Source organism: Oncorhynchus nerka, linkage group LG12, assembly GCF_034236695.1.
Source record: "Oncorhynchus nerka isolate Pitt River linkage group LG12, Oner_Uvic_2.0, whole genome shotgun sequence".
Taxonomy (NCBI): domain Eukaryota; kingdom Metazoa; phylum Chordata; class Actinopteri; order Salmoniformes; family Salmonidae; genus Oncorhynchus; species Oncorhynchus nerka.
In genome coordinates, this window is record NC_088407.1 from 64,812,718 (window position 1) to 64,826,046 (window position 13,329).

The 13,329-nt window shown below is 43.9% G+C and overlaps 1 protein-coding gene across 2 annotated transcripts; it reads right to left on the minus strand.

The window, feature by feature from the left end:
- Nucleotides 1-7,639: 7,639 nt before the first annotated feature.
- On the minus strand, nucleotides 7,640-12,982 carry LOC115138993 (protein LBH-like). 2 transcript variants are annotated; one of them, XM_029676170.2, is made up of 4 exons: nucleotides 12,531-12,982; nucleotides 8,925-9,015; nucleotides 8,502-8,700; nucleotides 7,640-8,387 (listed from the first exon to the last, which is right to left on the minus strand). In XM_029676170.2, the coding sequence occupies exons 2-4, from the start codon at nucleotides 9,012-9,014 to the stop codon at nucleotides 8,314-8,316; spliced, it is 363 nt and encodes a 120-aa protein (XP_029532030.1). In that variant the 5' UTR covers nucleotide 9,015; nucleotides 12,531-12,982; the 3' UTR covers nucleotides 7,640-8,313. The 2 variants fall into 2 exon arrangements, with proteins under 2 accessions (XP_029532030.1, XP_029532029.1); XM_029676169.2 differs by lacking the exon at nucleotides 12,531-12,982 and adding an exon at nucleotides 10,741-12,469.
- Between the last annotated feature and the right edge of the window lie 347 nt (nucleotides 12,983-13,329).

Consider the following 13,329-nt stretch of genomic DNA (forward strand, 5'->3'; position numbering starts at 1 on the left):
TTGGAATCGCCCGTCTCTCTGTTGGAAAGTTCATCCAAGCGTCTCTCTGCTTCCCTGGAGCATTTCGTAGTTTGAATGGATACTTCAGAGTACCATTCAGAAATGTTCCTATAGAATAGATGTTTCGGTGGTTGTTGGTCTTCGCATCTCAGGTTCACATAATTTCTAGCTGCAGACTTAGTAATTAGTATCGAAGATTTTCTCTTATGTTCTGTTATAATCTCCACCCGGCACAGCCAGAAGAGGACTGGCCACTCCTCATAGCCTGGTTCCTCTGTAGGTTTCTTCCTAGGTTTTGGCCTTTCTAGGGAGTTTTTCCTAGCCAACGTGCTTCAACACCTGAATTGCTTGCTGTTTGGGGTTTTAGGCTGGGTTTCTGTACAGCACTTGGAGATATCAGCTGATGTGCGATGGGCTATATAAATACATTTGATTTGATTTAATTTGAGTTAAACTTACCAGGGAATACAATTCTCTCACATTAACGGTTCAACATCACCTTACATAATTTCACAAATAGTTTAATCTTTACTCATTCATTTTATACAATAATTAGACACAAACCTCATAACGGAGCCATCTGTATAAACAGAGTTATGGTAATGTGGCTGTATTGTCTTTCATGAGGTCTCAAACATGAAACAAAATGGACCGGGTCGTAGCTGGCTTCTCCACCGACCGCTTACACATTCTCCAAAACATGGATATTGTTCAGTTCTCAGGTTCTGTGATGTAGAAGAAGTTCCTTTTTTCTACTGTGAAACTCTCTCTCTCTCTACTGCATGGCCAGAAGTCGAGAGTCTCCTCCAGGAACTTATGACCTGAGATAACAGAACCTGGGTGTAGGAGGGAGAGAGAGAGAGAGTGGGATGCCACGCTCTATACCCAGAAAGTGCCACGTCATGACAGGTGCTTCAAAAAAGTACTGAGTAAAGGGTCTGAACTCCAATTTGCATACCGCCCTAACAGATCCACAGAGGATGCAATCTCTTTTGCACTCCACACTGCCTTTCCCACCTGGACAAAAGGAACACCTATGTGAGAATGCTATTCATTGACTACAGCTCAGCGTTCAGCACAATAGTGCCCTCAAAGCTCATAAATAAGCTAAGGACCCTGGGACTAAACACCTCCCTCTGCAGCTGGATCCTGGACTTCCTGACGGGCCGCCCCTAGGCAATAAGGGTAGGTAACAACACATCCGCCATGCTGACCCTCAACACAAAGGCCCCTCAGGGGTGCGTGCTCAGTCCCTTCCTGTACTCCCTGTTCACTCATGACTGCATGGTCAGGCACGACTCCAACACCATCATTAAGTTTGCCGATGACACAACAGTGGTAGGCCTGATCACCGACAATGACGAGACAGCCTATAGGGAGGAGTTCAGAGACCTGGCCGGGTGGTGTCAGGACAACAACCTCTCCCTCAACGTGATCAAGACAAAGGAGATGATTGTGGACTACAGGAAAAGGAGGACCGAGCACACCCCCATACTCATCTACGAGGGCTGTAGTGGAGCAGGTTGAGAAATTCACATCACCAACAAATTAACATGGTCCAAGCACACCTAGACAGTCGTGAAGACACCATCGAGAGCATCTGGTTGCATCATTGCCTGGTATGGCAACTGCTTGGCCTCCGACCGCAAGGCACTACAGAGGGTAGTGCATACGGCCCAGTACATCAATGGGGCCAAGCTTCCTGCCATCCAGGACCTCTATACCAGGCGGTGTCAGAGGAAGGCCCTAAAAATTGTCAAAGACTCCAGCCACCCTAGTTATAGACTGTTCTCTCTACTACCGCACGGCAAGCGGTACCGGAGCGCTAAGTCTAGGTCCAAGAGGTTAATAAACAGCTTCTACTCCGAAGCCGTAAGACGCTTATCAAATGGCGACCCAGACTATTTGCATTGCCCCCCCCCCACCCCCTCTTTTTCTCCGCTGCTACTCTCTGTTATTATCTATGCATAGTCACTTTAATAACGCTACCTACATGTACATACTGCCTCAATTACTTCAAACAGCCGGTGCCCCCGCACATTGACTCTGTACCGGTACCCCCTGTATATAGTCTTGCTATTGTTATTTTACTGCGGCTCCTTCCTGTTTGGCTCTGTCCGGGGGTGTCCTCGGATGGGGCCACAGTGTCTCCTGACCCCTCCTGTCTCAGCCTCCAGTATTTATGCTGCAGTAGTTTATGTGTCGGGGGGCTAGGGTCAGTTTGTTATATCTGGAGTACTTCTCCTGTCCTATTCGGTGTCCTGTGTGAATCTAAGTGTGCGTTCTCTAATTCTCTCTTTCTCTCTCTCGGAGGACCTGAGCCCTAGGACCATGCCCCAGGACTACCTGACATGATGACTCCTTGCTGTCCCCAGTCCACCTGGCCGTGCTGCTGCTCCAGTTTCAACTGTTCTGCCTTATTATTATTCGACCATGCTGGTCATTTATGAACATTTGAACATCTTGGCCATGTTCTGTTATAATCTCCACCCGGCACAGCCAGAAGAGGACTGGCCACCCCACATAGCCTGGTTCCTCTCTAGGTTTCTTCCTAGGTTTTGGCCATTCTAGGGAGTTTTTCCTAGCCACCGTGCTTCTACACCTGCATTGCTTGCTGTTTGGGGTTTTAGGCTGGGTTTCTGTACAGCACTTTGAGATATCAGCTGATGTACGAAGGGCTATATAAATACATTTGATTTGATTTGAATTACTTGTTCCTTGTATTTCTTATTCTTATTCATAATTTTTCTAACTACATTGTTGGTTAAGGGCTTGTAAGTAAGCATTTCCCTGTAAGGTCTACATTTGTTGTATTCTGCGCATGTGACTAATACAATTTGATTTGATTTGAATACTTATGTAAATTTATTATTTCATTTATTTTATTTTTTTATACATTTGCAACACATTTTTAAAACCTGTTTTGTAATTATGGGGTATTGTGAGTAGATTGATGAGGGAATTTTTTTAGAATAAGGCTGATCTGAATACTTTCCGAATGCACTGTATAATTATAACTTTATCTTAGAGAAACATACAAGAAACAAATCTGTCTCATGAAAGGATTCACACTGTGACAGTTCAGATGATTGTGACAAAGAAACTGTTAATGTGCCATTTTATGCTGCTAACTGAAGTTCTCCTCGGCTCTGCCATTTGTAGTGCCTCTTATCTACAATTGATTAAAATGACATTTAATGCGTGCTGAAAAGGTTACAGGGGTGACCTTCTAATGTGGTACATATGTGGACTGCATCACTAACAGAGAGAAGTAGCCTTGAGTTCTTCACTGAAATGATAGTGGTCATGTTACACTGATTAATCTTATTCTATAAAACAAGCATTCAGAAAGTGCATTTTTGTTTGTAATTCTATAGTGAGGCTGTTGTTCTATCTCACTGATTACATGAACTGAATGTATAGTAGTTTAAGTTGGTGTGGTTAAGAGCCTTTGCAGGATAAATTACCAAATGGACAGTAAACAAGAGGGAGAAAATCACTGTTGGGAGATTATACTGTAAATCTTTATGGCCTCATTGGAGGAGCTCTGCCTCTGAAGGTTCTCTCTCACCTTCACATCATTTACAGTGAGTGAATAACTGCCAAAAGACATGCCCTCGCAAAGCCTTCATTTCAGTCCTTGGTCTGGGTGGGAAAAGACAGTCGGGCGCAAATGCACAGGCATGTCCTAGTTTTCCTGACCTTGGCCTCATTTAAGCATAATGACCCTGACATGAGAGTTCTCTGCCCTGCTGCCCTGATGATGGGGAGACAACATCCCCATCCAGTTCCTGCTGGGCGAGAGGAGGCTGAAAGTGATGTTAAAGGCTGAGGATGCTGGGTGGGCGGTGAGACTGAGCAGAGATAGGTTAGGTGTGGTGTGTGGTGGGGAATCTAACTTGACCCATCACGACCCGCTTTGAAGGACCTGTTTGAAGCCAGCAGAAGAGGAAGATGAAAGTGGGAACACAGCGTGGGCACCACAAGAACAAAGATCCCTTTTAAAAGCTGAAAAAAAACACCTGATGCACCTCACCTTAATGCTATTCTATCAAAAGGCACTTTTACATCAACAGGGAGGGAAGTGGCTGTCTGACGTGGCTCACTCTTTGTCCTACAAAATGGAACAAAATAGAGGATGGAAAAAACACAGACAGAAGGTTGTAAATGTACTTGTGATGATAATCACCATGATAAAAGGGACACTGGTGATGGTGATTGTATCAACATGCAGAGAGAGAATCAACAGGCATGTTTTATACAACTGGGTCAAATATAGCTTCAGAAATGATATGGAAATCTGCTTGCCATGGTGATGCTGTAGCCATGTCAAAAGGCCTTTTGACATGGCTGTAGCTGTATCTTGCTGTATGTAAAAGCACAACTATTTCTACTTGAGGGCACATTTTTTTTTTTTTTAATTTTATTTCACCTTTATTTAACCAGGTAGGCTAGTTGAGAACAAGTTCTCATTTGCAACTGCGACCTTGCCAAGATAAAGCATAGCAGTGTGAACAGACAACACAGAGTTACACATGGAGTAAACAATTAACAAGTCAATAACACAGTAGAAAAAAGGGGGAGTCTATATATATTGTGTGCAAAAGGCATGAGGAGGTAGGCGAATAATTACAATTTTGCAGATTAACACTGGAGTGATAAATGATCAGATGGTCATGTACAGGTAGAGATATTGGTGTGCAAAAGAGCAGAAAAGTAAATAAATAAAAACAGTATGGGGATGAGGTAGGTGAAAATGGGTGGCTATTTACCAATAGACTATGTACAGCTGCAGCGATCGGTTAGCTGCTCAGATAGCAGATGTTTGAAGTTGGTGAGGGAGGTAAAAGTCTCCAACTTCAGCGATTTTTGCAATTCGTTCCAGTCACAGGCAGCAGAGTACTGGAACGAAAGGCGGCCAAATGAGGTGTTGGCTTTAGGGATGATCAGTGAGATACACCTGCTGGAGCGCGTGCTACGGATGGGTGTTGCCATCGTGACCAGTGAACTGAGATAAGGCGGAGCTTTACCTAGCATTGACTTGTAGATGACCTGGAGCCAGTGGGTCTGGCGACGAATATGTAGCGAGGACCAGCAGACTAGAGCATACAAGTCGCAGTGGTGGGTGGTATAAGGTGCTTTAGTGACAAAACGGATGGCACTGTGATAAACTGCATCCAGTTTGCTGAGTAGAGTGTTGGAAGCCATTTTGTAGATGACATCGCCGAAGTCGAGGATCGGTAGGATAGTCAGTTTTACTAGGGTAAGTTTGGCGGCGTGAGTGAAGGAGGCTTTGTTGCGGAATAGAAAGCCGACTCTTGATTTGATTTTCGATTGGAGATGTTTGATATGAGTCTGGAAGGAGAGTTTACAGTCTAGCCAGACACCTAGGTACTTATAGATGTCCACATATTCAAGGTCGGAACCATCCAGGGTGGTGATGCTAGTCGGGCAGGCAGCGATCGGTTGAAAAGCATGCATTTGGTTTTACTAGCGTTTAAGAGCAGTTGGAGGCCACGGAAGGAGTGTTGTATGGCATTGAAGCTCGTTTGGAGGTTAGATAGCACAGTGTCCAAGGACGGGCCGGAAGTATATAGAATGGTGTCGTATGCGTAGAGGTGGATCAGGGAATCGCCCGCAGCAAGAGCAACATCATTGATATATACAGAGAAGAGTCGGCCCGAGAATTGAACCCTGTGGCACCCCCATAGAGACTGCCAGAGGACCGGACAGCATGCCCTCCGATTTGACACACTGAACTCTGTCTGCAAAGTAATTGGTGAACCAGGCAAGGCAGTCATCCGAAAAACCGAGGCTATTGAGTCTGCCGATAAGAATATGGTGATTGACAGAGTCGAAAGCCTTGGCAAGGTCGATGAAGACGGCTGCACAGTACTGTCTTTTATCGATGGCGGTTATGATATCGTTTAGTACCTTGAGTGTGGCTGAGGTGCACCCGTGACCGGCTCGGAAACCAGATTGCACAGCGGAGAAGGTACGGTGGGATTCGAGATGGTCAGTGACCTGTTTGTTGACTTGGCTTTCGAAGACCTTAGATAGGCAGGGCAGGATGGATATAGGTCTATAACAGTTTGGGTCCAGGGTGTCTCCCCCTTTGAAGAGGGGGATGACTGCGGCAGCTTTCCAATCCTTGGGGATCTCAGACGATATGAAAGAGTTTGAACAGGCTGGTAATAGGGGTTGCGACAATGGCGGCAGATAGTTTCAGAAATAGAGGGTCCAGATTGTCAAGCCCAGCTGATTTGTACGGGTCCAGGTTTTGCAGCTCTTTCAGAACATCTGCTATCTGGATTTGGGTAAAGGAGAACCTGGAGAGGCTTGGGCGAGTAGCTGCGGGGGGGGGGGCGGAGCTGTTGGCCGAGGTTGGAGTAGCCAGGCGGAAGGCATGGCCAGCCGTTGAGAAATGCTTGTTGAAGTTTTCGATAATCATGGATTTATCGGTGGTGACCGTGCTACCTAGCCTCAGTGCAGTGGGCAGCTGGGAGGAGGTGCTCTTGTTCTCCATGGACTTCACAGTGTCCCAGAACATTTTGGAGTTGGAGCTACAGGATGCAAACTTCTGCCTGAAGAAGCTGGCCTTAGCTTTCCTGACTGACTGCGTGTATTGGTTCCTGACTTCCCTGAACAGTTGCATATCGCGGGGATTATTCGATGCTATTGCAGTCCGCCACAGGATGTTTTTGTGCTGGTCGAGGTCAGTCAGGTCTGGAGTGAACCAAGGGCTGTATCTGTTCTTAGTTCTGCATTTTTTGAACGGAGCATGCTTATCTAAAATGGTGAGTAAGTTACTTTTAAAGAATGACCAGGCATCCTCAACTGACGGGATGAGGTCAATGTCCTTCCAGGATACCCGGGCCAGGTCGATTAGAAAGGCCTGCTCACAGAAGTGTTTTAGGGAGCGTTTGACAGTGATGAGGGGATGGTCGTTTGACTGCGGCTCCGTAGCGGATACAGGCAATGAGGCAGTGATCGCTGAGATCCTGGTTGAAGACAGCGGAGGTGTATTTGGAGGGCCAGTTGGTCAGGATGACGTGTGCTATTGTGAGCAAAGATAAAAATGATGTCTGGTGTTTATGTTGAAATAGTTATAATAATAATCAAGGAGTAACATACTAAATCACTAGAGTCCTGCTGCAGTAGTATGGTACCTTATGGTATATTTTTGATACATCATTGTGCGTCTTCATCAAATTTGAAGACCCAGTTAGCCTCTAAATAGTGCACAGTATTGACATTCCATTAAAATAATAGACATTTGAAAAAAATATTCTACACCATATTTATTTTTTCTCTTTCACTCCTTTGCTCTCCAATGCTGCCCTTTTGTTTTTCCAGAGGTGAGCATGTTTGCTGTGCCGAAGGGCTCTTAACAAGGCTGTCAGTTGAAAGGTCACATCCAAAAAGGAAGGAGAGATAGAAAAATAAGATTGAGTCCCTGCCACTCATGTCTGTGTCTAGATGAAGACACTGAATCTGACCTATACCAGGAAACCAGATCCAAGAGAGCCATCAGACATGGGGATTGTGGATGGTGGGGAGTGGATCGACATGAAGGGGGTGAGAGAGAGAGGGGGAGAAGAGTATAAAGGCACAGGCTGACAAATTCAACAACAAAAGGTTTGGCAAGCCTAAAGACTTTATTGTCTGTGCAATAACTGGGGCTTCAATCTCAGCACTCACTTATTGACTGTTTATAAAAACTGCAGATGAGAAAAATGCAGTTGTGGTACATACACAGCATTTTTACTCCCATTGATTGTAACAACTAGGACTATCTCTGGATGTTAGCTGTTGCTTTTTATGGTAGAACAAGTTGAAAGAACTCACGTACACAATCAGAATCATTGTTTTTCACGAGACAGGAATACCCACAGTTGTCACCACTTTATCTAGCTTACATTCTACTTAGGAGTATACATGCTGGACACAGCTTTGAATACTGCTGTTCAAAAACACCTCAGTTCTTACAAAGTACTCCACATTTTTGCACAAAGTATCAAAATATCTACAATTAGAGGACAACAAAATTATTCAGTGCTGCGTAGCTGTGATCTAGTCTGCATGTATATGAAACTGCACAAGCAAGCTATTTAAGACAGCTTTAACAGACTGCTGTACAGCCTGAAACGTCAGAATGAACTCATTGGTTTTCTTGCAGTGCGCAGGGTGTGAGGGTAACGACCCTCCAAGTCTCTCCTCCACTCTCCTCAGTGCCCCTGCCCACCTGTCTATCTTTCTTACTCTGGACACATCTACAGTGAGAGCAGCTGTGGAGGTGGATGGATGATCTTCTCAGTTAGATTCCTCCACTACGGCCCCATACACCACTTCACTGCTGTCCTGCACCCCGTGATTCAGATCTTCATCTGGGAGACACATGGAGAGAGTTGTCACAATCAGATAGGGAAAGAGTCTCTCTCTCACACACACACACACACTTTACATTGAGGTAATCAGAATATCATGCCAGGTTATCCTACCTGCGGCCTGGTCCTGTGTGGTCTGAAGAGGAGTGTGTTTGTGGGGCTGCATCCCGCCTGGGGCCTCTACAGAGTTGGGATCCATAGGGGGCCAGCGGAGCTCCCCGCTTTCCACATTGCCCCCATCAGAGGGCTCCACCACAATAGAGGGAAGTCTCTTGGACAGCTTGGGATTCCGCTCATGGGTATCTGGGAAAATCTGGACACAAGAAGTAGGGTCGATTGACTCTTTATTAGGGTGTTTTACTCTTTCTTACAGGGATTTGAAGTTCAAATCTGAGATCCTTGCAATGAGAGCTCATACAACATTTTACAAGAAAGATCCTAAATTAAAGGCACATTCATAATTAGTAGGCTGTCAATTAAACTCTTGGTTGAGTGACTGGTGGATGGATGGATGGATTGAGGCAACAGTAGACTCACCTGAAAGGATATGCCCTGATCCCCTGATGCTGCTCCAGCTACACTGAAGTCCTTTATCACAGGTTCCTGTGTGTTCATCACCTCAGTCATCCTATGAACAACAAGGGGACCAAGGCAATACTGCTGTTGTATACCCTTTTATGCAAAGAAACATATGTGGTTTATTTCTATAATACATTCATACAGATGTAGGATCTTAATTTGATCACCCTGTTGCAGGAGAACATTCTTGCAATACACTTGTGTATTTGAGGTTTAAAAAGGCTTCTGAAGTTTGTAATTTCCACTTAGAAATTTCAGACTTGATTTTCCTTTACAAAAATGTATACACCCCAACAAAAATGTCCATTCATTATAATCCACATAATAATTCACATTTCCTGTTGCTGCAGGATTATTTTCCTGCTGTAGAAAACTGTCTCAAATGAAGATCCTACATCTGAATCGCAGTTCTACTCAGAGCTACTCAAGTCAATTGTGATGCTTTTTTAATCTCCCTTCTTGGTCATTCTTACTTCCCTCGCTCACTCAGCTGTTGCTTATTTGATGACAACTTAGATCAGAGAGTACAGTAGTGCCAAGCCAGCCTCTGTGGTCCAACGAGACAGCCCTAATGCTGAAAGTGTTTTGACACAGAATCATAGTCACTCTACAGGGTCCTGTACTTCCAGTCTCACATGCAAATAAGCATACAGAAACCTGGCCCTTCAAGAACAACCTAAACTCAGAAAATATGAAGACAGTGTAGCAGAAACTTGCTGAACTTGTTTTTGTTTTTTTCTTTTTGATGTGAACGTAACCAGCGTATGAAATGGGAATGACAGTCTGTGTGATTTTCTGAGTATAGCAGTTGGCAAAGTTTGGAAAAAGACAGCTGATTTGGGTGTTTTCAAGTGTGTACTATGTAGTAATTACTGATGATATGAAAGTCTGAATTCTGTCCTTTAAACCTGGATGTGTTTTGTTTTTTCTCCCTTGTGTCGTATTACTATGGTATATTTTCAAGCTAATTGCTCCTTTATTCCTACTCAAAAGCACATATTGTCCCTAGATGGAATTCCTGTGGTCATTTTGTGTCTTGACCCCTCGGCCGTCCTCGCTCCAAGGGAAAGGCTTCTCTTGTTCAATATCAGTTGGGAAGTCATGGTGCAATGTAATTGCGAAAGCTTGGGTACACATTGCTGTGGGTTAAGAGTTTGGTATGTAGTGTTACTCCATATAAACACACCTACCTACTGTAATGATGGCATGACACCAACAGACATCAGGTTAAAATAAAATACCACAGCATGATGTGACTAGGAGGAAAGGTGTGTGAGTGATAAGATGGATGCAGATGGAAAGAATGTCATCAAGGTGCATCCAACTATTCAAACGCAAAGTCTGCATACATTCCAACCCAATAAGTTGTTTCCCTTGTCAGAGACACAGGTTCAAATACAATAAGTGTAATCTTTACTATTGTCCTATTTCAGAGCCACGCAATATTGCTTAGCTGGAGTAACTGCTAAAATGCACTCACCTATATCCAATCATTTCATATTAGTAAGGACTAAGAAATATGACATAGGAAAGGAGGCAGCTCCTCGTATTAAGACGCACCCATGTCATACCCTGACACAATGTAGTTGCAATGTCCAGCTCTGTCCGAAATGCACACCCATAGACAGTGCTAAACTGTAAAACACTACATTTGAACACTCTATTCTCTATCATTATAGGATATTTGTGTTCGTCCTAAGCCATTTGTTGATAAACACAAACTGTTTATAGGCTACTAACTCTAACTGTGCGCACCTTAATCATGAATGTCTACCTGTTTGGAGCGTTTACGTCCTTCAAAGCAGAGTTGAGGAAGATATTTTTTTCAGAATCTTTTTTTTTTTTTTTTTTTGATAGAGAGAAATCCGAGTGGCAAGTGTCCTTATACACAGTGATATCCGAATGAAGTTTCCCCAGCACGCGAGGACTGGAGTATGCGCACTTGCGCAGTCGGGTGACTCGACTGACACCATTGCCTACTGAGAAACCACAGGTAGGATAGAGACAAGAGAATAATTGATTATTCTGCCAAAAGTATTACCCAAGAGTGTATACTAGGGCAGTTGCGATTTTAACATGTAAATCTTGGTGGGGCAAAAAAAATCGAACAAATATTAATGCATGCCAGTAAGGCCACTACACAACACTAAAAAATATATTACTTGTACTATAACGGTGACAAAGGTACTCACAAACGGTTTGGGACTACATAAAGCTGTCCCAACAGCAGAGCTTTTTTTTCAGCACCATGGAGTGAATCCTTACCACTGCTACACCTGGCTATCAGCGGAGCCTTGTCTGGCAGCAAAACAGTTCATTCAGACTCATTTACTGCTGTTTAAAAAACATAGCTGATATGGCTGACTTGCTTTAACAAATGCTGTTTCTACTGTAAATTGAGATGAACAAACTATGGCGTAAGGTAACGATGAGCGGATAAGAAGCAATCCATAATTATCGTCGTAGGAATGAGTGTTACATCGAGGGCTGTACTCTGGAGCGGGATCTATTTGGAGGTGGAGGGTCTGTCATGGTCTGGGGCGGTGTGTCATAGCATCATCGGACTGAGCTTGATGTTATTGCAGGCAATCTCAATATTATGCGTTACAGGGAAGACATCCTCCTCCCTCATGTGATACCCTTCCTGCAGGCTCATCCTGACATGACCCTCCAGCATGACAATGCCACCAGCCATATGCTCGTTCTGTGCGTGATTTCCTGCAAGACAGAAATGTCAGTGTTCTACCATGGCCAGCAAAGAGCCCGGATCTCAATCCCATTGAGCACATCTGGGACCTGTTGGTTTGGAGGGTGAGGGCTAGGGCCATTCCCCCCAGAAATGTCCAGGAACTTGCAGGTGCCTTGGTGGAAGAGCGTGGTAACATCTCACAGCAAGAACTGGCAAATCTGGTGCAGCCCATGAGGAGAAGATGCACTGCAGTACTTAATGCAGCTGGTGGCCACACCAGATACTGACTGTTGCTTTTGATTTTGAACCCCCCACCCCCCCCTTTGTTCAGGGACACATTATTCCATTTCTGTTAGTCCCATGTCTGTGGAACTTGTTCAGTTTATGTCTCCGTTGTTGAATCTTGTTATGTTCATAGAAATATTCACACATGTTAAGTTTGCTGAAAATAAACGCAGTTGACAGTGAGAGGACATTTCTTTTTTTGCTGAGTTTATAACTATTTGTTCAGCACTTTTGAAATGTACAGTGACAGAATTCAGAACATGGTCCATTCTTACAGTATTCTCTATGTACACCAAGTGAGAACCGTAGGATAAGTAAATGGGGCATATAAACAGACAACGAAAGCTCTTACAATAGTCAAGGATTACATTTCTCTAAAACAGGCTATAGGCTACATGTGCACAACCAAGTCACAACAGTAGGCTATGTTATGAGGGGGAAAGGGACCAAATTATTAGGGTGAGGCACATGGGCTACTAACAGCTTACTACACAACATACACTTAGTATTACTTTCTAAGCTACAGTATACATATCTCCCTGGCACATTACATCATTTATGCAGCAGCATACAATACATTTTGGACTCACCTTGTTGTGCTGTGCTCACTTGAACAGGAAGGTGGCGCGGCAGTTCTTGTGGGAAAATTTTGTCATCAAACTTTGTCAACAAAGTCTGGCTTTCTGTATTTATGGTGCTTTCAAGACAATTGTAAACTCGGAAAAAAACAAGGTTAAATCCTGACATCAGTGGTCATCAGGTCAGAGCTCTAGAAAGAGGCCAGAGTTCCTGACTTGGAATTCCGAGTCGAGTTGGATGACTGTCCAAAACGCATTTTCCCAGTCGGAGCTTGTTTCCCAGTTGTCTTGAACTCACTGAAGTCTAACATTGCCCAGTTCTGAGTCTCCAGTTGTTTTGAACGTGGCAGAAGTCATGCTGGATTAACAGCATGGCCAATGTATTCAACCTTTTCTGGCCCATTGTGTTGAATGTTTATCCTTTTAAGCTTGGAAAAGAGACCCTTAAATCCAGACTTGGCCAACACACCCACTCCACTGAATAGCACGATAGTAATTGCTTTGCAACGCTTGTAGTTAGCCATTGATTCCTTCTAAATCACTCATTGTTGAATTTGCGATTTCAAACTTGTTGTGTAATGTTTATGTCCAATGGCCAATGATTCACCGATACATTTAATCTATAATTTATCTTCATATGACAAGGATTGAAAAGGATTTGCCAGTAGATTGTCGACTTGATTCATGATGATGACTGCTTGTCGAGCTTGCTAAGTAAGAATTTGAAAGTATGATGTTGACTTGATCAGTCCAATCAAAGCTATGATAGATATAACGTGATTTGACATCATTTTATGTGTGGCCAATGACC

Bases quoted from the DNA above. Each gene is read 5' to 3' on its own strand.
- LOC115138993 (XM_029676170.2), bottom strand. From the start codon at position 9,014: ATGACTGAGGTGATGAACACACAGGAACCTGTGATAAAGGACTTCAGT. The intron at 8,701-8,924 runs GTGAGTCTACTG...TCTTGTGTCCAG, and splicing joins ATCAGGGCATATCCTTTCAG to ATTTTCCCAGATACCCATGA. The intron at 8,388-8,501 runs GTAGGATAACCT...TGTGTCTCCCAG, and splicing joins CACACAGGACCAGGCCGCAG to ATGAAGATCTGAATCACGGG.